The 25,064-nt window shown below is 45.6% G+C and overlaps 1 protein-coding gene across 7 annotated transcripts in view; it reads left to right on the top strand.

Annotated features, from left to right (window-relative positions):
* Window positions 1-25,064, top strand: part of znrf2b (zinc and ring finger 2b) — a 225,397-nt gene that overhangs the window by 125,190 nt on the left and 75,143 nt on the right. For 5 of the 7 annotated variants that reach the window (XR_011347460.1, XR_011347464.1, XM_069906526.1 and 2 more), the window contains exon 2: window positions 2,614-2,709. Coding sequence is in view for 4 of the 7 variants with exons in the window: in XM_069906526.1 (XP_069762627.1) it covers window positions 2,614-2,709 (96 nt within the window). In the remaining 3 variants the exon portion in view is untranslated. Of the gene's footprint in view, window positions 1-2,613; window positions 2,710-15,203; window positions 15,813-16,347; window positions 16,626-25,064 lie in introns of those variants that run through there. The other 2 variants (XR_011347474.1, XM_069906552.1) reach the window with 2 other exon arrangements.

The following is a 25,064-nucleotide window of genomic DNA, read 5'->3' as shown; positions in this document are numbered from 1 at the left end:
TCTTACTAACCACAGAGCACTGATGGCATAGGGATTACTTAAAGTGGGATATGAGTGGAAGCAAAGTGGTTGAGAACCACTGGACTTGGATGAATGGCTGCTCCACAGATCATCCCTTTGTCCTTGACACAACCTCTCTGTCATATGAACTTTGATAATGAGCTCTCGGAAATAGAACAAGAAGGGGAGTTTCTTAATGTATTGATTCAGGAGTGTAATTTGTGTTCGGAGAGCACAGATGGTAGCCTTGCTGTCTCACAACTTCTGTGAAATGGGCTAAATCATGACCTCCAGTGCTCTCTACATGGTTTCCTTGTGGCAAAGCTAAGCTCTTGCTGGATGAAATGGCCATGGTAAATTGCGGGGAAGTCAGGCTGGTGGGTAATATGGGGGAAACAAGCTGGGTTAGGGTAAAAATGGGTGTTTGATGGTCATTGTGATTCAATACACCAAAGGACCTATTTTTGCACTGAATATCCTCATGTGTCCATCCAATGATTCAATATGCATTGTGGATAGCTGGTGACAGCAAGAGGCAGAGAAACGGGGAACACTAGAGATGTGCCACTTAGCCAAACAACAGCTGGTGCCAGGGGACATTGTTGGTAAAAAGAATCCCATTGATTTTCAAAGCTTTTCTAACCAAAGAGGAGACACTTAGGGGTCAGCTCCGAACATCAGAGAATTTTGGGAGAAAGTTCAACAATCTATTTTACCCAGGTACCGATTTTATTGAGTACTTGATCTTTGCATGCTTAAAAATACATCACCTGGTAAAGATCAAATGGGTATTTCTGCAAAGCAAAATCAGGTTTTTCTATTCTCATATAATGTGCTTGGTGAAATGTAAAATGAAGTTCATCAATCATTGACTGAGTTGAACTTTCAGCTGACAAATCTCTTTTTAGAAATGGGCATTGGCCCTGTTCTCCTGATGTTTTCCTTTCATGACCTTGAAAAAGTGACAAATCTTTGTGGTGCTGAGACCCACGTAGCACAAATTACCAACTACCCGTTGGCACGACACATGGGCAGTTATGGCCAAAGTATTGTTCAGGTGCTGTGCTTAATGGACAAAAGGGATATTTGGCTACAATATATAAGTGTAATTCAAAATAACGTCTTCCTTGCTTTTATATTCTCTATTTTGAAGTCCATATTAAGATTGCAAATGGCCTCTCGAGACTTATCACACAATTGCACCCATGTGTTCCAGGTAGCATTGCAACCTCTGGATTGCAGTGTGATACATTTAAATACTTAATTCCCAGTACAAAAGCTTTTTTTCTAAATTTCCTTATGACACAGAAGGGTGCGATTTAGGCCAGAGAGCATTTCCAATTCCTCACTGATTTTTCCCTGTTCTGTCTCCTCTCTACAATTTTTACCAGTTCTACCCTGAATTCTATCACTCAGCTATGCACAAGGTTAATAACGAGGGCACGGTTGGCGTAGCAGAGAGCACAGCACCTTTACAGCACCAGCGATCGGGACCGGGTTCTAATACCACGTTGTCTGTTCGGAGTTTTTACGTCCTCCCTGTGTGTCTGCATGGGTTTTCCCCGGGGGCGCCAGTTTCCTCCCACCATTCGAAACGTACCAGGGGATGTAGGTTAATGGGGTGTGAATTGGGTGGCACAGACTCGTGGGCTGAAACGGCCTGTAACTGTGCTTCATGTCCAAATTTAAATTTAAAAATATTTAAACCACAAACAGTGAATATTTATTGCTTATGAACATTTTTGTATTGTTGTCTCTTTTTAATTCAATTAAGTAGAGTATTGTAGTCATTTTTTTTTAGATTTTGTTTTGTTTAAATGAATTGCTTAATCAGCTACAGCAAGTGAGAATTTTCAGGACACACTCACACACACCCTGACACACACACACACACTCACACATACCCTGACACACACACATCCTCACACATTACACTCATATTCACGCACACACATTAACATAACACACACGCACATTGCACCTATATTCACACCCACCCACACACACACACACACACACACACACACACACACACACACACACACACACACACACACACACACACACACACACACACACACACACACCCCTTTACAGGGACTTATAATGGGAAAGGATGATGGAATATTTCCTGGACATTTTATTGACAGTGATTTGTTGAAGAAAGGTTTGTATTTGCTGGTTACATACAGTTGACACAATTGTACTCACAGGAGGCTGGTGTTAATTTGTATTTTGAGATGGAAACTTTGGTCAATTTTTTTTGTTTGCAGGGAAAGGAAACATTGTAAGATTGCTTCAGTGCTACGCACTATAATGGCTATAGCCCTAGAATTTCTGCATTCCCTAAAAAAAGTTGCACTAAGTCTGTGTAGGGACTTGGGCCAACATTGTCCCATGTGGCATTGTCCAGATTGTAACACAACAAAACCCCGAGCCAACATGGGTCATATCCGATCTCCAGATTAGGGAGGCTGTACTGCCATTCCATTTGAATGTCTCCAGGCCACCCGCCCTGACTGTATCGGTGGATGAAAGAGATTGTGCGTCATATATAAACTTTGCCTTGTATTGCATTTAATTGATTATTTGTCTGTTCCCTTTTTAAACCAGGTTTCAAGTGTCCAGTGTGCTCAAAGTTTGTTTCCACGGATGAAATGGACTTGCACCTTGTCATGTGCCTGACCAAACCAAGGGTGACCTATAATGGTAAGGAGCTTCATTTTGATGTGCATAGTCACTGTGATCTAAGATGACAACTGAATAATTTTATTAACCTGATAGAGTAACTTGGCCATAATGTTGCACAGAAACTATCTGGATTGCTAGCTTTAGTGGACTAGGACTGTGAGCTATGGAGCCAAAACTGTTTGGGACATTGTGAGTGCTTCTGTGTGAACAATTCTGGCACAAAATCCACAGACCGGACAACAGGCTTTAATGATCTTAAGCTGGCTCTACATGTCTGACTCTCCGAAGGGGCCGGTGAGTGACAGCTGGCCGGGTGGGGCCAACCTCCTGGGTTGCCTACCTGCAGCTACAGTGGTTGCCCCCTGCAGTAGGCCAGTAGGAGGGCAGCCAGTGTAGTTGTGGTCCCGCCACAGGCACATGGTGCAAATAAACATCATGGTTTACAAAGGCATCAACCCAACAGTATCGAGTCCATCCACACTCAGCCTTTCTTCAGTATGGCCCTCTTAGAACTCTACTCAAAGTTGATGCCCCCCCCCCCTTCCCTGTGAGGCCATCGAGTTTTGGTTTCCTCCAAACTTCTCTCCTACCAACAGGCCTGGATTAACCGTTAAGCAAAATAAGCAAGTGGACCGAGGGAAGTGAGGGGGGTCACTACAGAGATTTTTTTTCCCAGTGCTGGATTTACCATGAACTGTAGTCACTACAGTACATGAATAAAATATGAATAAAAGCAAATATGTACAGGTAATATTTCATATAGTTATAGGGTCTGGTCTGGAAGAAAACTGAATTTTTAATCTATTATTTCACATTCAACACAACGTACGAGGTAGGGGGGGGGTGTTGTTGGTTAATTGGGTGTAAATTGGGTGGCACGGACTCATGGGCCGAAATGGCCTGTTACTGCTCTGTAGGTTTACATTTATTGTAGGGTGAGCAGGGCCTCTCTAAACAGGGCTGCTTAGATGTAGAGAGTGCTGCCTCACCGGATCTCTGCTTTAACCCATCTGTGATCACTCTTCCTCCACCACCTGCATGCGGGCTTGTGACTATGGCTCCCAGCTGGTCAAGCACACCACCTCCCAACTTGTCCATCGTGGATGTGTGGAGGATACCCCACTCCTCAGAAAGTAACAGCGTGTGCGTAAATGGATTTTAGATGAGTAGGTCCAAACACACCCCCTCCCAGATCCAGTGGCATAGTGAGGTCCAAGACGGCTGGGGGAAGTTCTGTTGCAGTGGAGGGCCAGACCGAGCTTTGATGCAAGAGGTGCCCTCTCCACGCTTCACGGCATGTGTTTGCAAGATGGCCATTGACCCTACGAGGGGTTTCATGAACTAGTTATTCAGGAAATACCACAGATTAGCAAGGTGAAATACTGGTTCGACTGGTGATAAATGACAACAGGATGATGAAATGGGAGCAGAATGATTATCACCTCATTTACGCTTGCATGCCCACCTGCCACAATTCACCTAATAATGGAGAGCAGTTAAAGCTGCTGAAAAATGTGGGTCAATACCACTTCAAATCTCAATACAGGGTCACCCTGATGAGAAAAAAATAACCTTATCCCGTGGGAAGCTGCAACGCCTCTGAGCAGTGTGGTTGTTTGCTACTTCTGTCTCATCTTATAAACTGGCTTATTACTTGTGCATGTATTAATTCAGATTGATTATGCGAGAGAGGATTTTATTCCATTTGCTCAGTGGCATAACCTTCTGGTTTTAGTGTTGCCTCTTGTATTGCAGCTTCCCGATTAGGGTGAATCTGCAGATAGCTCTCAGGTTGCTATTAAATGTTGTGCTTGTTCAGGCTCTGTGGACATATAAGATTCAAGATTCTCATTGTCAGGTATAAAACAGTTAAATGTATAAATTACATTTATTCTGCTGTTAAGGCAGACAAAGGTTATCGATCTGCCCTGTGCCCCTTACAATCAGAGCAAGAGAAGCAAAAAGGGAGTCCTTTCAGAGTCATTGTCTGTGTGAGGATTTGGCCTCCAGCTCTCCCGCAGCCTCTGCCACCTCACAGACTTCAGCCTGGAACCCAAGCTCCAGATCCCAACCGACAACACAATCAGGAGGCCTTCAGCGCACGAGGACTCTTGGGGCCCCACCCACCCTCGGCCGTCTCTCGCAATACCTGGTACCCCTTCAGCCAGTCTCGAGCCAGTCTCAAGCCAGGTGCCTGCAGCCTGATGTGAGTCCTTTGACTGCAAGTCGCCAACGGCCCGCCGCCTGTGCGCTCTTCAGCCGCAGAGCCCCTCACAGGTCTACTGTCATGGCCACAGTCCTGAAGGGTCTTCTGTTCTGCTTATCTCAGGGGTTCATTTTCATCCCACTCACATCCCACTTTAAGTAACCCTGATGCCATCGGCGCTCTGTGATGAGTAAGGGATGTGGGTGGGAAGGGAAGGTTGAGAATCACTGCTCTGGACCCAATATTTTGCTTGAGAAAAATTGTCGTTGGCCCATTTCCTTTGGAGTTCTGAAACCGTGCACGTAACGAGTCCATGAGGGATGATTAAAACAGTGGGTTTCAAACTTTTTCTTTCCACCCACATCCCACCTTAAGCAACCCCTTACTCATCAGAGAGCAGCGATGGCATAGGGATGTGGGTGGAAAGGAAAAGGTTGGGAACCACTGGCTTATCCTTCTCAAATGGGGTGGTCTCATGTTACTGCTGCTCCCCTAGAGTCTGCAACCCCTTCAGGGTGCTCCTAAAACAGGTGCGGCCCTTGAACCCAGACCCGGCGATCACAGGATTTGAAAATTAAACACGGTTGGCTCCTTTAACAGGCCATTTGAAGCATGTATGGAGCTGTTGGCATTTGGACCGACTGGGCACTAGAACCCTGCAAAGTAGCACTGCATCTCTGCTCCTCGGTCTCCCCAGGTCTGCACCATTACCCAGGTTTGCTGACATTGCAGCAGCTCCGGCAGGCTCTCTCCATAGATTGCATGTTCCTTCTCAAGCAGAGGCAAGAATGCGTTGGAGTTATACACAAAGAGTTTCTCAAAGGGTAAATATGAGCCGTGTGAATATCTGTGGATACTGGGAGATCATCCTCTGTGGGCACTGGGAGATCATCCTCTGTAGATACTGGAGGTCGATCCTCTGTGGACACTGGGAGACGATCCTCTGTGGGCACTGGGAGACAATCCTCTGTGGACACTGGGAGATTATCCTCTGTGGGCACTGGGAGATTATGCTCTGTGGGCACTGGCAGATCATCCTCTGTGGACACTGGGAGATGATCCTCTGTGGACACTGGGAGATTATCCTCTGTGGGCACTGGGAGGTTATCCTCTGTGGGCACTGGGAGGTTATCCTCTGTGGGCACTGGGAGACCATCCTCTGTGGGCACTGGGAGACCATCCTCTGTGGGCACTGGGAGGTTATCTGTGGGCACTGGGAGATGATCCTCTGTGGGCACTAGGAGATTATCCTCTATGGACACTGGGAGATGATCCCCTGTGGGCACTGGGAGACCATCCTCTGTAGGCACTGGAAGACCATCCTCTGTGGGCACTGGAAGACCATCCTCTGTGGGCACTGGGAGATGATCCTCTGTGGGCACTGGGAGATGGTCCTCTGTGGGCACTGGGAGATGGTCCTCTGTGGACACTGGGAGATGATCCTCTGTGGGCACTGGGAGATCATCTCTGTGGACACTGGGAGATTATCCTCTGTGGATACTGGGAGGTTATCCTCTGTGGGCACTGGGAGGTTATCCTCTGTGGGCACTGGGAGATGATCCTCTGTGGGCACTGGGAGACCATCCTCTGTGGCACTGGGAGACCATCCTCTGTGGGCACTGGAAGACCATCCTCTGTGGACACTGGAAGACCATCCTCTGTGGGCACTGGGAGATGATCCTCTGTGGGCACTGGGAGATGATCCTCTGTGGGCACTGGGAGACCATCCTCTGTGGCACTGGGAGACCATCCTCTGTGGGCACTGGAAGACCATCCTCTGTGGACACTGGAAGACCATCCTCTGTGGGCACTGGGAGATGATCCTCTGTGGGCACTGGGAGATGATCCTCTGTGGGCACTGGGAGACCATCTTCTGGCAGATCATCCTCTGTGGGCACTGGCAGATCATCCTCTGTGGACACTGGGAGATGATCCTCTGTGGACACTGGGAGATTATCCTCTGTGGGCATTGGGAGATCATCCTCTGTGGGCACTGGGAGATTATCCTCTGTGGCCTAACCTCCTTAGCATCACTGCCTCCTGTCCATACCATCCATATGATCTGGGAAGCTGCCAGTGCCCGACGCCTTTCACGAGCCCTGCTCGACATTAGCGCCCTTACTTTTACGAATTCTGTATCCCACGAGGTATTCTCCAGCTGCAGCTCAGGGTGAGCTTTTCAGCCACCGAAATCCTCCTTCAGGAGGGCTGAAGAATATTATTGGTGGCAGCGAGCATTCAGAAGGATGTGGCTGATTACTCTGGCACCTTGTCAACATGGGACAGCGTGGTGGGCGTAGCGGTGAGAACAATGCTGTTACAGCGGCAGCGATCGGGACCAGGGTTTGGACCTTCTCCCCATGTCTCCCTGGTTTTCCCGGGGGGCTTCAGCTTCCTCCCACCATTTAAAACGTACCAAGGGTTGTTGGTCAATTGGGTGTAATTGGGTGGCACAGGCCCGTGGGCCAAAATGGCCTGTTCCCGTGCTGTACGTTTCTTAGAGCAAATCTTCCTTCCCAGTCTATCTAATTGCTTCCTTCCATTCTTGCTGGCATTTTCTGATTTTATGCTCACCTCTATCTCTTTTCCCACACTCACTATTCTTTCCCTGGATTGTGATGTAATTGTTTAGAGGCAGTGGTTCTCAACTTTTTTCTTTCCACTCACATCCCGCTTTAAGTAATCCCTATGCCATCAGTGCTCTGTGGTTAGTAAGGGATTGCTTAAGGTGGGATGTGAGTGGAAAGAAAAAGGTTGAGAACCACTGTTTTAATTGTCCCTCATTGACTCCCCTGAATAGAAAGGCAGGGGGAGGAGGGAAGAAGGGACAGGGGCAGGGGCACAGGTCGACAGGGACTCATGAACAGGAAGGCAGGAGAGGAAAGCTGAGAATTGATCAGGGATGGGGGTGGCTCTGTGAATGCGGAGCTGGGGGAAAAAGAGATAGAGGGAGAGAGAGAGAGACAGAGAGACAAGGGACTGGGAAACACTGGCCATGCATTTTTGCCTCTGATGGATGCTGCAAGACCTGCTGAGTTTCTCCAGCATTTTTGTGTATTTACTATTCCAAGAATACTCCAAATGTGGCACAGTGGCTCAGCTGGCAGAGCTGCCGCGGCCAGGATCCCGTTGTGAGCATTGGCGCTGGCTGCGTGGAGTGTGCAAGCCCTTCTTGTGATTGTGAGGGTTTGCTTCGGCTGCTTTGGTTTCTTTTTCCGATCCCCAGGCTGTGCAGGTCACCAGGTTAATTGGCCACTGTAAACTGCCCTCGGCTTGTTGCAGGGTGGTAAAATCTTGCGGGAGCTGAGGGGAATGAGGAGGGTATCAAACAGGACTTGAGATGGTCAGCACGTATGTGATGGTCCGAAAGGCCTGATTCTGTATAGTATCTCCTCTATAACACAATGAGTCTTATCAGACTTTCAGACGTACGGATATTATAAGGAAAGTAGGAATCCAGGGAACAATACAGCTGACTAACAACTGGAACATTTGGTAATTTTTTTTGTTAGAAATATGGTTTCTATTTCAGCTCGTCAAACCTAATAGCATTCAAGCATAGTTGGAACAGACAAAGTGGAAGAGTTGTCTCACCCTTTCCTGTTCCGCCCTGATTATATCAACCTCAGGTTTTTAATTGACGTTAAATGAGTTGCACAGTCAGTAAATCCAAGGTCCAATTTAAATATGTAGATGAGACACCGATTAAATTAATCCAACCTAGCATTAAACAGGATAGGAGGGAACTCTTCTTCATCAGGTCAAGACTAGTTGGGACATCAGATGGAGGGTTGGGAATGCCAGAGGGTAAGTTTAGTCTTTTCTTTAAGCATGGTACCAGGCCATTTTGGCCCACGAGTCCAATCGACATCCCGTTTCGAATGGTGAGAGGAAACCGGAGCCCCCCCCATGGAAAACCCATGCAGAGATGGAGAGAACATACAATCTCCTTACAAGACAGTGAGGGATTTGAACCCCGGTCCCGATCACTGGCGCAGTAAAGGCGTCACAGTCACCCCTACACCAACCATGCCACCCCAGCTGTCTCCGGTGAACCTGCTGAGAAAAATTCTCCAGATCCTGGAGAATTTCCTGACACTTTCTCATTTCTACACCCTCTACTCTGACACTCTTGTCCTGAAATCATCACCTGAGCTGCTTTGGAGGTCAGCGAGAGGCGTGCTAATGAGGAACGGGTGTTTAAACCAAGCCCGACTTGCCCATTGCATGCTTTACCTCATCTTCCTTCCACCTTGAGTGACAACCTGCAGAGAGCAAAGTGAGCGAAATGAATTCGCACACAACTCAAACGTGTTCACAGAACAGCTTACCAAACCTCTTCCTTGTGCATTTGAGCAAGAAATGTATCTCCTGGCTACTGAAAAAAAGATTTCCCCCTTCTTTTGTTGATTGCATTGAAATGTCAGAGAAAGATTTTGTCAGATTCACAAAGTCATGTGACACAAAAGTGAGGGCCTGTGTAACAGAGCGGGCATTGAGGGAGCAGTTATTGTCGTGGACTGAGCCAGAGTGGAAAGGCTTTGGTGAGTTGGGGCTGAGGTGGTGGTGCAGGAGTTGAAATAAGTAAGGGTCACTTTATTCAAGGAACAAAAAGGATTCAGCAGGTAGTCACCGGAAAGAGCAGGTTTTATTTATCTTGTATATCTTACAATGGCATCCAAGGCAGGGGAATTGGAGCTGGTGTTGGTTGAATTCTGGATCATTTGAGAGGCAGAGGGAATGATAGACAGGAGTTACAAGGACAGTATCACACCAAGGAGGCAGGAGGAGGGTAGATGGGTGACAGAGAAGGGAAAGGGAACAGGAAGGCAATGCGGGGCACCCCTGTGGCTGTTTTGCTCAATAACATGGAGACAGTTTTAGATGCTGTTGGGTGGGGCAGAATGGGGGAATCTACCAGCAACAAGCCATGGCGATCAGGTCTCTGGCATGGAGTCTGGTCCTGTGGCAAAGAAGGGAAGAGAGGAGAAGGAGTGAGCTGTAGTGATAGAGGATTCCATGGTTAGGGGGATAGATAAGAAGTTCTGTGGAATATCCCAGATGGGATGTTTCCTCCCTGGTGCCAGGGTCCGAGATATCTCAGATTGAGTTCACAGCATTCTCAGGAGGGAGGGTGAGCAGCCAGATGTCGTGGTCCATGTAGGGACCAATGATGTGGGTAGGAAGGGTGAGGAGGTCCTGCAAGGAGAGTTCCGGAGTGAGGCGCTAGATTGAAGGACAGGACCTCCAGAGTAGTGATCTCATGATTACTGCCTATGCCACGTACTTGTGAGGTTAGAAATAGGAGGATAATGAAGCTTAACACGTGGCTAAAGCCATGGTGCAGGAGGGAGGGCTTCAGGTTTCTGGATCATTGGGCTCTTCCAGGGAAGGTGGGCCCTGTTCTGATGGGACAGTTTGCCTCTGAACTGGAGGGGGACTAATATCCTTGTGGGAAGGTTTGCTGGTGCTGCTCTGGTTAGATTAAACGAGATTAGCAGGATGAGGGGAACCAGAGGGACAGAGCAGATAGAGAAATGGAGGGGAAAAAGATGCTATGAAAATTCCATGTAATGTTAGAAGTCTAAGGGTTGTAAGTGGTGGAAATATTCTCAGGTGCATGTATAGTAGGAGTATTGTAGAAAAGGCGGACAAGCTTAGAGCATGGATTGGCATGTTGAATTATAAATTGTGGCTATTAATGAAACTGGGTTGCAGAAGGAGCAGGACTGCAGCTCAATGTTCTGGGCCTCTCTGTCTTTAGACATGATAGAACAGTGGTGGGGGGGGGGGGTGGAAATGAAAGGGGGAGGAGTGGCATTTCTTGTCAGGGAAAATATCACAGCTGTGCTCAGGCAGGACAGACCAGAGGGCTGGTTTACTGAGGAGGCGATATAGGTGGAGCTGATGAATGGGTAAGGTATGACGACAGTCATGGGGTTGTATTATAGACCTCCAATAGTCAGCGAGAATTGGAGGAGCAAATCTGTGGAGGGATAGCAGACAGGTGCAGGAAACATAAGGAAGGCGATTTTAACACTCCATATATTGACTGGGACTCCCATACGGTAAAAGGGCTGAACACCTTGGAGTTGTCAAATGTGTTCAGGAAAGTTTTCTAAATCAATATATAGAGGTACCAACTAGAGAGAGTACAATACTGGATCTCCTATCAGGGAACGAGACAGGACAGGTGACAGATGTATGTGTAGGGGAATATTTTGGTCCAGTGACCATAATGCCGTTAGTTTCAAGTTAATTATGAAGAAGGATGGTCTGGGTTGAGATTATAAATTGGAGAAAGGCCAACTTTGAGGAAATAAGAAAGGATCAAAATGCGTGGATTGGGATAGATTGTTTTCAAGCAGGGATGTGTGAAGTAAGTGGAGGATCTTCAAAGGGGAAATTTTGAGAGTACAGTGTTTGTATGTTCCTTTTGGGATTAAAGGCAAAGTTAACAGGCATAGGGAACCTTGGTTTTTAGGGGTTCTGGTTTGGTAGGTATATAGCAAGTACAGAGAGATCCCAACTTACGATGTCCTGACCTATGATATTTCAAAGTTACAATGGTCAGAATCCATGCTTTTCATATCAAGATCCAATGTTTATCCACACTTGCAATGTGGTGCACGCTACTCTTGCACAATTTTGAGTGTTCAGTGTACTCTCTCGTGATACTAACTCGACCATGCTACACTTGCACTCCTCACCCTGGCCGCCTGCCCATCCGAGCTCCCGCCCACGAATCCTTGAACCGGCTGCCTATGCATCCACGATCCCAATGCCTAGGGCAGCGTGCATCCTAACTCCAGACATCTTGGTCACCCGCGCATCTGAGCTCCCGACTGCAGATCTTTGCTCCGGCTGCCTGCGCATCCGAGCTCCCGACGCCCTGGCCTGTCTCTTTAGTATCTCCATCATCCTCGCCATCCAGCAATTAATCTTGTGGCAATGCTTCAAATATTTTTCAACCCCAGTATGCTTTCAGCTGTGTACATTGTAGTAATTTTTTTTTGCTGTGTAAATGCGTTTTGAATAAAGGTTTTCAGCATTTAAATAAATTTAAAAAAGATAGAGTGTGGTATTGTTTCGACTTAATTTCAGCTTGCGATGTGAGTTCTGGAACCAAACCCCATCATCAATCGGGGTCTGCCTGTATAGGTAACAGAGCAAATGAGTACAGAAAAATACAAGAAAAACCTGAAGAAAGCAATCTGGAAGCCTAAAATAAGATGAGGCTGCTTTTGCAACTATGGACGAGCAGGCAGACGTTGGCTAAGGAGATTTTAAATATTTCTGCCAAAGCCCTTGCAATTTCTACTCTAGCCTCCCTCAAGGACTGAGGAAAATTCTTGTCAGGCCCTGAGAATTTATCCACCCTTATTTGCTTTAAGACAGCAAGCATCTTCTCTATGACCTCACTGCTTGTTTTCCTTACTTCCCTCGACTCTGTGCCAGTTTCTTAAGTAAATACTGAAGCAAAAAAAATTCAATTTAAGGTCTCTCTCCCCCATCCCCCGCCCCCATCTCTTTTGGCTCCATACAAAGCTGACCACTCTGATCTTCAAGGGAACCAATTTTGTCCATTATTATCCTTTTGCTCTTAATATACCCGTAGAATTTTCCTTCCATCCTTCACCACCCCCCCCCCCCCAGTTACTGCTCCCCTGAAAGATCCCCCTCTACCCCTTCTCTCCCATGAGCTGCCCTGACATGACTTTGGACGCGCAGTCCCGACACCGGTCAGCTTCCTTCAACTGGTCCTGGCTCGACCCCTCTTGCCCAAATCAATTCTTCACCCCCCCCCCCCACTTTATCTCCCAAAGCATTGACAACGCTGCAAAAGACCATCTCCCCTGTTGTTTCCAAATGTTCCCGACTCCTAAAACATCCAACTGTCAAGTTCAACCCACCGATCTGTTAGCCACAGCCACTCGAGAGATAGTTGTTTCCTTGTTGCAGCAGGTGCAAAGGACATCGTAAGCAACCAGCTGCAAGCTGCACCCTCCGGGTCTACTCAGCTGCCTGGCCGGAGCTGGCTGAATGCAACCCGGCCACAGGGAAAGGGGAATCTGGCTGGGTCCAGGTTGGGCCGTAGCTTGTGGATTTTGCATGGTTTCGCCCAGCAGTTGCAGCCAAAGGAGCCAGTGAGAAGTTGCCAGCTGTGTGCGGGACTACGAACTCACGGACACACTTGCATTATTGTAACAAAATGCACTGCATGTGTTTCTAAAAATCGTAAACACCCAGGGCAACAAGACAAAGACAAGCCATCGACAGGACTGCCACTAGCTCAGGAGCAGTTCAGGAGTCTCTCGCAATCTGGCAAGTTCAACAAATAAGTATCGGAGAAATCCTGGCGGAGCCACCCAGGGAGAATGTATGAACACCATACAGACAGCACGGGATTCGAAACCCCGGTTCCGATTCCTGATGCTGTAGTCTGCCTGGGGTTAATGGGCATTCTTTTACAAAGATGGCGCTGTTACAAGGGTGTCAAATTTGCACTTCTACATTCAGTGGCGGATTAGCCATTAGGCTGAGTAAGGAACCTCATTGTTTTGGTTAAGTCAGTTTAATCAGACCATAAGGCATCGGGCCCCCTGACCTTCCGGGCCCCTAGGCTTCAGCCTATTCAGCCTAATGGTTCATCTGCCACAGAGTGGCGTGACCTTTGCAGTCTTCCAATCCGCCAGTCCAGAGAATTGTAGTAAATGATTACCAAACATTTATTATAACACCATCAAGAGATTTGTGATCTCTTGTGCGACTTTCAAAAAAAACTGCTGATGTTTTGTAACAATAACTTGTTAATATTCACTATCCTCAGAGAGTCGATCACTCAGTCAATCAAAATGTTGCAGATGCAAGAAACCTGAAATGAAAACAGGGAAACACTCTTGTGTTTGAAGGGAAGGTGTTAATGTTTTAGGTTTGGTAAAATACATCTGACCCTGAATCTTACTGCCTTGTGGCATGTTCCCATCATTTTCCCGTTTTATTTCACTTTTTACCCCAATATTATTTATTCAGAAATATCCTAATCTCTTTCCATCTGAAACAGCACTCTTGACCCGTACTCCTTTGGGAAAATAAAAGAGCTCTAACAACCACACATCCTCGCATGAAGATAGGTTTCCTGATTCCAATCCCTGAGTACTCTGTCTCTATATAATGTTTTCTCACACAGAATATTTTCTCAAACCAAGTGGGGGGAGAGGGTGGGGGGGAAAACAAGATAATATAATGCATCCTATTCTTCACAGGTAATGCTTCAACTTGCAAGCACTTTGAATATTGTTGGTAGCCTTTGTGCTGAATTCGTATGCCTGAGAATGCAAAAGCTTCAAAGCCATATGGACACACTTCACTGAATTCAGGGTGACACCACAGAAGGTCTGTGGTATTGTCCAATATCTTCACCGATGGTGGATTAGGGGTCACCAAAGTGGTTGATATCAACCCCCTCAGGGGTCGATGAGGGACCACACACAGTCCCTGAAGGAATAAATGATCTATAAAGTTTTGGAGACCCCCTGCAGTGGGTGAGGACTCTTCCCAGAAATAAAAAGAGAATGCTGGGAGATTTCAGAAGGTCACCCAGCCCCTGCGGACAGATTAAATGAAATTGCGTCTGCCTGCTGGAAGATAGACGTAGAGTCACAGTGTGAGAGAAAGGGAGGCAAAAGGGGAGTCCCTTCAGAGTCACAGAGTGTGGATTTGCCTCCAGCGCTCCTGCAGCCACACAGACCCCTGTCTGATCCGTCAGCGAACCGAGCTCCAGATTCAAACCTCCAACGTGATCAGGAAGCCTTCAGTGCCCGGAGCTCTGCATGACCCTTCTTGTTCTCAGCCCCCTCTCAAATACCGATTCCCACGAGCCAGTCTCCAGCAGCTCCACAGCCTGTGTGGGTCCTTCCACCTCAAGTTGCCTTCAGCCCATAGCCTGCGTTGTCACTAAGCCCTTCGCTGGTCTGTCGCTGTGGTCCCCTCTGGGGGTTTCTCCTTCTCAGTGGGGGTGGGGGGGTTCTCCCCATTTCTGGTGCTCTGCACCGGTCCCCTCAAGGCCACTGCCAGCAGCAGCTCCCCCATCATGGGCGTAGGCCCTGCAGTTGGCACCATTTTAAATAACGCCACTGGCTCCTTCTTTAACTGTACGAAGCCGTCAGCATTAGGACTGAATGGTTGGATCCTGCTCAGTCTCCGCTCCCCACTCTCCCAGGTGAGCACCTGTAGAAGAGCCACTGTTACAACAGTTTTGGTGACACCATCTAAGTTCCTGTTTCCGTCTATGATCTTTCATCAGATCTGGAAAAGTGCTGCAGTCAGGGGACGGGATGAAGAGAACAAATAGGATGGAGAAAAGTTTTTGTTTACCTTCTCCACCTCCAGCCTCCCGCCCCCCCCACCCCCCCACCCCCCCCCCCAAAAACCACCCACAACCACTGTTCCCTCTAAGCTGAGTGTGGGTGTGCACGTACACACATTGTTCAACCAGCACACAAAGGAAATTAATGTGGGCAGAAAAGGTCAGTTACCTAAAACAATTCAAGATTCAGTTTATTGTCATTGTAATGGAACAGTGACCTATTAGATGAAATTCCTTTTTGCCTGCTGCAAGGCAGACCGATTCACCACTGGCAGGAATTGCCTAAGCACCTCTTACAGTCAGAGAGATAGAGAAAACCAAAAGGGTCAAATGTAGTATTAATAATTATACTTTTTGAAATTAATTTCTGAACTAACTTTCTGTTAACTGGTTAGTCGGTTGAGCAAGTTATTCATAACTGTAAAACAGAACAACCCTAATTATTTAGATAATTAAGGATTTCTGAGAATCAGCTCAAGCCCGAAACTTTGGTTCCATATCTTCACCTTTGCTACACAAAGGCACTGACCTGCTGAGTTTCTCCAGATTTGTGTGTTTTTTTCATTTCCGAGACTCCAATTTGGGATCATTGGGGTTGTAGTGTAGATTAAAACATGCCAATATGGTCATTAGCCACAAGAGATTGCTATGTCAAAATGATCTTGAAACAAATTCAAGTTTACATTTGCACAAGCATTCACTGCCCACATACTTTTGTCACAGGGGGAAAAAAACAAGCACAACTTCAGATTTTTGCACACACTGACCACTAAAAATTAGAGGGAGCATTGCTCACTGCTCCCCTGTGAAACAAAAGCTTTGGATGTGTGCTGCTTGATGTAATTGTCACTGGTTGTCATTCAATGTGGTGCCTCTAATTTAACTCTGAGCACATCATTCTAATTTCGCCAAATGGACATCAAAAGGCAGAAAGAAAGTACAACAGGTGCAAAGAATAATTTCAGATAATTGGCTGAACTATTCTCTTAACGATAAAACATTGACGAAGTAGAGAAAAAATTGAAATCCCACCCTCATCCAGTTCCACAATTTCCATCCGTGCCTGTTCCAATTTTCCTAGCCTATAGCATAACCTGTCAGCTGTTTGCACCCTCTCCAATGCCTCAGCCTCCTTGCTTCAGTTCCTGGTTGCTGGAAAGGAGAAGATTTATCTGACTTGCACCAAGCAACAGGACAAGTTTTAGGAGCACATTTGACAGGTTAGATCTCACAGACTTCATGAAATATATTAAAAACACGCAGAAGCCCTGGCGGAACTCAGCTGATCTCGCTGCGTCCAAAGGAAGTAAAGGAGTATTACCTGCGTTTTGGGTCTGGGCCCTGCTTCAAGGAAAGAACACAGAACAAGATTGAATACAGACCGGGGGAGGAATCCAAACCAACAAAAGCTGTTAATTGGATATGATAAGAGGAGAGGTGAGAATTGATTTTGGTTCTGTGAAAGGAGGGAAAGGGAAAAGAGGGAGAGGCAGAGGTGGGTGGAAAGTTGATGGGGGAAGAAGAAGAAGTGGGGGGGGGGTTTAAGTTTTTGTGTCAACCAGTTCCCCTTTCCGTCCCCTTCCCCCCCAACCCGGCCACTGATGACTTCCTGTTCTTTGCTTATTCCTTCAAGAAGGGCTCAGGCCCGAAACATAGGCAATCTATCTTTACCTCGTATGGACGATGGGAGACCAGCTGAGTTCCTTCAGCTTCTCTGTGTGATTTTACTGCAATTGCAGTGTCTGCAGACTTTTGTGTTTCACTCGTAATGCTTATTCTAACACAAAAGAGTTTATGGAGTTGGTGTTCAAATGCATCTCTGTTTAAAATCAATAATTTTAATTAGTGAGATGGAACGAACAATTTGGCTGGGAACACACCTAAATTTATATCTAGGTTGTTCTCTCCAGAATGAAAGTGCAAAGCCAAGTTTACAGAGATCGTGAGAGAGATGAGAGTCGGATCTAGGAGGTGCAATGATGGAAAAATGCTGGTCTGATTGGTGTTTGGATAGCATGACGTCAATTATGAATGCAAGATATGGATTAGTGCAATATAATTTCTTACACCAATTGTATCTCACACCACAAAAATTACACAAATCAAAATCGGAAATATCGGAGATGTGTTTTAGGTGTGGAACAGAAATAGGAAAGTTTTAACATACTATGTGGTCGTGTGTGAAGGTGAGACCATTCTGGCGGGAGATTACTGAAATACTCACAAGGATAACAGGGGTGACCTTTATGGATGACCCAGGGCTTATTACGATTACTTGGAAATCTGACCCCCCTCTACAGATAGCACAATGGAAGAAAGAGATAAACAGTTGAATTCCAATGGAGAAAATCACATATGATCTAAGGAACAAATATGACCTGCAGGTAGTCCTCGATTTCCGACTTATGTGAGCTATGTCCACCTGCACATATGACCAAAATGTTTTTAAAATTATCTTCTTATTAAAACTACTGTACATATTTTGTATTAAAAGTTCTGGGTACAATGGTCCCCGTTCCCCATGGTGGACCGAGGTCCCCGTTCTCCGGTGGCAGCCCTAGGTCCCCATTAAAGGCTAATTGGTTGAACGTTGCATGACCTCGGGCATGCGCGGTGGAGCGAATCCGACTTACAACCAAACCCGAGATACGACCAACCCTTCAGTCCTCATTACAGTCGTAAGTCAGGGACCACCTGTATTTATTAAAATATGGCAACCATATTTGGATTATATAGGGTATTTATAAATTTATAAATTTTAAAAAGTGCTACCAATATAAAAATATGTGACCTCACCAATGGAGGCTTTCTTTTTAACTGCACAGTAAGTCCTGACGGTGTATGGATTTAAACTGTGAGGGATTGAAGGGGTGAGGGAAAGGGGCTGTTGTGTTTTGTAAGAAAAAGTTATATAAAATATTCAAAAAAAATTGATTTAAAATTTAGATTTAGGGTTACGAGGTAGGAACCGTTTAATTTTATTTTTTTTGGTAGGAATACATAGGTCATCACAACATTGAGGGCTGAAGGGCCGGTACTGGGCTGTAGTGTTCTATGCACTAATTGGAACAAATGTAAGAGTAATTGAACACAACCTGCATCAAACACAAAATAAATGACATGGTAATTTGCGCATTTAGGTCCCAACATCACAGTGAGAAGATTTAGATACAAACTCAAAACCCCTTTTATTACACTCTAAATGCAGAGTACTTTAGCCATTCAGAGAGACTGCACTTGACAGGTTGACAGAAAGCTGTCGGCTGAAATGACAGAGAAATTTGGGGCACATATGGAAATAAGAAAGATATGATCTAAAATGGAATACCTGTCAGATGGAAATGCTAGGTGTGTTTGTCCTGGAACATACCTAACTGAACATAAAACTTTTAAAAATATAGAATTTCCTGATTGATGAGAAGCTTTTAGAAAGTTTAGCTTTAACTCATTTAGCTCAATAACAACATTGAGTACAATTTAAACAGGAAATATCTCTTCCCCACCTCCCCCCCAATCCCCAAGGAGAGATAATTTAAGGGACCCTGCCAAACGGTGGCTGCCATGGCTTGGACCTGGACACTTTTAAGCCTTGCAGTAGATCTAACAATTGTTAAGATACGACTCTTCATTAGCGGCCCAGGCAGACCTGTCTTTACTTTGTGAAAGTGTCTTCTAAATATGGTAAGTGAAGTGCGTCTTTGTGGCTAATGTGTTAATTTGGGTGCCCAATGTACAGTTGAAGGAGGTCGCAGAGGTCTTAATGAATACTTTGCTTCAGTATTCACCAGCAATTGTGAAGATGACTTGCGAAGTGGACTGAAGTGTTGACATTAGGAAAGAAAAGCAGGACGTTAGATAAGTCACTAGGTCTAGTAGGTCTAGTAGCCTAAGGCTACTGTAGGAAGTGAAGGAGGAGTTTGCTGAGCCAGCGACGCTTGCCTTTGCATCGTCTCTGTGGATAGAAGTACTGGAGGATTGGAGGCTTGCCTACGTCGTACCCCTGTTCAAAAAGGGAGTTGAGATATTGCAGGAATTTATAGGCCAGTACATCTCTCTCCAGTGATGGGCAAGCTGTTGGAGAAGATCCTGAGAGACAGGATTTACGTGTATTTACAGAGGGATGATCTGATTAGGAATCCTCAGTATGCCTTTGTCAGGGGAAGATTGTGTTTCACGAGCCTGACTGATTTGAGGATGTAATAAAGAACGTTGATGAGGGCAGTGCAGTAGATAGTGTATATGGATTTTACTAAGGCATTTGATGAAGTTCCCCATAGTTCATACTCTGCATGATCGATGACCAATGATGTTCTACAGGAATCTGTCCTGGGACCCCTCCTCTTTGTGATTTTTATAAATTACCTAGATGAGGAAATGGAAGTATGGTTGAGTAAATTTGTGGATGACTCGAAAGTGGGTGGTATCGTGGATTATCTGGAGCAGCGGTTCTCAACCTTTTTCTTCCCACTCACATCCCATTTTAAATAATCCCTACGCCATCGGTGCTCTGTGATTAGTAAGGGATTGCTTAAGGTGGGATGTGGGTGGAAAGAAAAAGTTTGAAACCCACTGTTTTAATCATACCTTGTTGACTTGTTATGTGCACGGTTTCAGACCTCCAAAGGAAATGGGCCAATGACAATTCTTCTCAAGCAAAATATTTCACTAACAATTGGCACTGATTCTCAGCCTTCCCTTCCCATCCACATCCCACTTTAAGCAATCCCTTACAGAGCACCGATGGCATAGGGAATACTTGAAGTGGGATGTGAGTGGAAAGGAAAAGGTTGAGAACCACTGGGTGGATTGCCAAAGGATCATTGAGGATACAGAGCTGGGCTGATAAGTAGCAGAAAAGTGTAAAATTAATCATTTTGACAGAAGACAATGTTATTGGGAAGGACTATGAGTGATGTGGACAAACTGAGAGATCTTAGGATTCATATCCATAAGTCACAAAGCTATGAGGGCCTTTATGAACCGTAAGATTGAGTTCAAGAGCAGCGAGGTAATGCTGCAGCTATACAAGACCTTGATTAGACCCCAACTTGGAATATTGTGTTCAGTTCTGGTCACCTCACTGCACGAAGGACGTGGATGGTATAGAGAGAGTGCAGAGGAGATTTGCAAGGATGTTGCCTGGATTGGTAAGGAGGTGATGGAGGCAGGTACATAAGGATTTTTTGAGAGACTTGGATAGGTACATGGAATTGAAAAACAAAGGAGGGACATTCTAGGCCGATGTTCGAGTGGGTCAGCACAGCACTGTGGGCTGAAGGGCCTGTACTATGCTCTAGATTCCTATGTTCTACCTTTTTTGGTGGGAATGACTTTGTCAGAAAACACGAAATAAAAATACGCACAAATGATTTTATGACACCAAGGAACTTTGCAGTAGATTTGATTTGGTAAAACCTTGCTGGTTTTTTTTCGTTGATCTGCCATAACAAACAATCTTGCATGTTTTAATTCTTGGTTCAAGCAAAGTCATGCCTTCCCTTGCCAAAAGAAGACATTGTAGTATTAATTTCCTGCTTCACTTGTCCAACTGTAGCAACTTCCTTTTTCTTTTTAAAGAAACATTGGGTTTTTTGTGGTTTTGCGCGTCTAGGTGCTTATGTGTTTATATCACATTACACTTGTGTCACTTAGTTGCCAATGTGTGCTGTTGTCAGACAGATGATGTTTACTTTATTATTGCTCAGATTGCTGTTAATAACAAGTGGCATCAGAGGAAAAGTTTAACCATTAAAGATCTTTGGAGCATGATGAGCCTAAGAACGGAGAGTGGAGGTTTTGTTTGTAGATCAAGAAGACAATAAACATTTTTTCCAGAGGAATATAAATACAGTTTCTTTTGTAGTTGATGATTATTTCTGATTCTTTCCAGTTTTGTGATAGTTCAGGGAAAATAAAAAGGCTTTTAAAGAAAGATGCTGGGCTATTGTAGAATCGTTCATGTCCCAAAATGTTTTGCAGCCACTAGTGTACTTTGTTCCCTAGTTGCTTTGCCCTCGGGACTGAAGGTTACAAATGTGGGCGGTGCTTGACATGTTACTGAAGTGCATTCTGCCAATGGTCTGCACCAGTTGAATGTTTCGTGTGCTGATCCAGCAGACTGCTTTGTCCTTGAATGGGGTTCACCTTCTTGAGTCTTGTTTCCAAGCATTACTCAGCCGTGCTCCCGATAAGACATGTCTTGTAGTGGTAGAACCAGCGCACTGGCTCATAATCCTCAATTGGCAACTAACTGAGTTGCTCCCTGAGATTTTTTGGAATAACACTTGTGGAGGGTGCTCATGTGAGCCTATTTCCATTAAAGAATTTTTAAAAATAGCTTTTCCCCACAGGAAAACCAATGGCAGCTAAAAGAATAATATTCCAGAACATTTGCTTTACAGTTTCTTGCAAGTGGTGTAATTGGCAATCTGTCCCTTCTCTGATTTACAAGTTGACGCATAATTTGTATATGTGCAGTTAAAAGGGTTGGATTGAATACTTTCGATGTTTTAAGGTGATATAAGAGGGATGGTGCTTAAAGTGTCATTAGATTCCTATGAAAACCAAGTGATATAATAATCACAAATGTTAAAAAATGTTGCCGATTACCTGAAATGAAACAAAATGGAGATACTATGCAAGCATCTCCACACATGTTATCGGACTGAATATTTCCAGCATTTCCAGTTTATCTCTTTTATTTGGCCACCCATTTCAATTCCCTGTTCCAGTCCCTTGCTGACACGTCTGTCCATGGTCTCATGCAATGCCAGACTGAGACCACCCGTAAATTGGAGGAACAACAGCTCTGGGCTCCCTCCAACTGGATGGCATTAATATTGACTTCTCTGGCTTTTGTTAAATGCCCCCCCCCCCCCCCCCCCAGCTCTGTCTCTCCCTTTGCCCTGTCTCCTTTCACACAAACATAATCAATTTTCACCTCTCCCCTTACCAGATCCAATTAACACCTGTTGTTGGTCAGATTCCTCCCCCAGCCGGCACTGTCATTACTCTGAGATTTCAATTTTTGCTCATTCTGCTTTTCCCTTGAAGAAGAACTCGGGCCCAAAACATCGGTAATATACGTTCTACTTCGGCACATGTCGAATCGTGAAACCCCAAAAAATCCCTCAAAAAATGGGGGTCGACTTAAACACCGGGTATACTTTTGAGACCTTAAATTCAGCTCAAAATCCAATCCGCACTGATCTGGCGAATAAGTTGACCTTGAAAAAAACGATTCAACATGTCGACCCACAAAAAACTAAAATAAAACCCAACCGGGATACATTTTCATTGAGATTTTTATTCAAAATCGCTATAATTGTCTGAAAACAACAACACATTTCTTCTTTGGCTTGGCTTCGCGGACGAAGATTTATGGAGGGGGTAAAAAGTCCACGTCAGCTGCAGGCTCGTTTGTGGCTGACCAGTCCGATGCGGGACAGGCAGACACGATTGCAGCGGTTGCAAGGGAAAATTGGTTGGTTGGGGTTGGGTGTTGGGTTTTTCCTCCTTTGCCTTTTGTCAGTGAGGTGGGCTCTGCGGTCTTCTTCAAAGGAGGCTGCTGCCCGCCAAACTGTGAGGCGCCAAGATGCACGGTTTGAGGCGTTATCAGCCCACTGGCGGTGGTCAATGTGGCAGGCACCAAGAGATTTCTTTAGGCAGTCCTTGTACCTTTTCTTTGGTGCACCTCTGTCACGGTGGCCAGTGGAGAGCTCGCCATATAATACGATCTTGGGAAGGCGATGGTCCTCCATTCTGGAGACGTGACCCATCCAGCGCAGCTGGATCTTCAGCAGCGTGGACTCGATGCTGTCGACCTCTGCCATCTCGAGTACCTCGACGTTAGGGGTGTGAGCGCTCCAATGGATGTTGAGGATGGAGCGGAGACAACGCTGGTGGAAGCGTTCTAGGAGCCGTAGGTGGTGCCGGTAGAGGACCCATGATTCGGAGCCGAACAGGAGTGTGGGTATGACAACGGCTCTGTATACGCTTATCTTTGTGAGGTTTTTCAGTTGGTTGTTTTTCCAGACTCTTTTGTGTAGTCTTCCAAAGGCGCTATTTGCCTTGGCGAGTCTGTTGTCTATCTCATTGTCGATCCTTGCATCTGATGAAATGGTGCAGCCGAGATAGGTAAACTGGTTGACCGTTTTGAGTTTTGTGTGCCCGATGGAGATGTGGGGGGGCTGGTAGTCATGGTGGGGAGCTGGCTGATGGAGGACCTCAGTTTTCTTCAGGCTGACTTCCAGGCCAAACATTTTGGCAGTTTCCGCAAAGCAGGACGTCAAGCGCTGAAGAGCTGGCTCTGAATGGGCAACTAAAGCGGCATCATCTGCGAGAAATCAGACTGCTCAAACTACAGGGGAATCACGTTGCTCTCCATTGCAGGCAAAATCTTCGCTAGGATTCTACTAAATAGAATAATACCTAGTGTCGCTGAGAATATTCTCCCAGAATCACAGTGCGGCTTTCGCGCTAACAGAGGAACCACTGACATGGTCTTTGCCCTCAGACAGCTCCAAGAAAAGTGTAGAGAACAAAACAAAGGACTCTACATCACCTTTGTTGACCTCACCAAAGCCTTCGACACCGTGAGCAGGAAAGGGCTTTGGCAAATACTAGAGCGCATCGGATGTCCCCCAAAGTTCCTCAACATGATTATCCAACTGCACGAAAACCAACAAGGTCGGGTCAGATACAGCAATGAGCTCTCTGAACCCTTCTCCATTAACAATGGCGTGAAGCAAGGCTGTGTTCTCGCACCAACCCTCTTTTCAATCTTCTTCAGCATGATGCTGAACCAAGCCATGAAAGACCCCAACAATGAAGACGCTGTTTACATCCGGTACCGCACGGATGGTAGTCTCTTCAATCTGAGGCGCCTGCAAGCTCACACCAAGACACAAGAGAAACTTGTCCGTGAACTACTCTTTGCAGATGATGCCGCTTAGTTTACAACACATTTAGAACCCTTCAAAATCACTCACCATCATCGTCTGAAGCAAAGATGACGGCAAGCACATCCATACTTCCACTATATAAAAAAAGTCATCATATGAATTCCTGACTGTATCTGATGAGGCGGCTTCAGCTTCATTGTCAGTGTCCCACAATAAATCATCTTCCATTCCATCAATTGCACAAGAGATTCCACACTTTTAAAATTATTTTGTCATAGTCTCTACTTTTAACTTTGTCCCATGCCTTGATCACAAAGTTATACAGCACATCAAGTGAACAGCACACATTGCCCCGCCTTCTGTAAATGACTTTTCTGCACTCGACATCGCACACATTGTCTTTGAATGGCTTGTTCAAGCAGATATTGAGAAGTTCCAATATAGACGTCAAACCATCCAGGATAACCACCATGTAAGAATGATGTAGTGCTAATCTACTTTTAGTGTTCTCAGTTAAGTGGCTACAAAAATTATCCTAGACCAGCAAACTCCATTCTTTGCATAAACTGCCTGGCTGCCTGTTCAACACATTGTCTAGCCATAGTTTTACACCATTTTCATCCATCCATCCTTTTTTCACAAAAAGTACCTGAAGGGAATTTCATTTTCAGTTTGATTTTACGTTTGAAGATTACCATGGGTCTAAACTTTGTCCCGCTGGCCATGGATGATAACACCATGGTAAACTGGTCCTTTCATGGCCTGTACTTCTGGTTTGCAGTTTTAACACATTTCTATTCTACTATTGTATTGCAAATCATGTTGAAATTCATGGGGGTTTCGTCCATGTTTCTGATATTTGCCAATGCAAACTGGTGTTTCTGCCTGTTCTGTA

This window comes from Narcine bancroftii, chromosome 1 (assembly GCF_036971445.1).
Source record: "Narcine bancroftii isolate sNarBan1 chromosome 1, sNarBan1.hap1, whole genome shotgun sequence".
Lineage (NCBI taxonomy): Eukaryota > Metazoa > Chordata > Chondrichthyes > Torpediniformes > Narcinidae > Narcine > Narcine bancroftii.
Note: the sequence above shows the minus strand (reverse complement) of the source record. Positions and strands in the feature narration are given on the sequence as shown.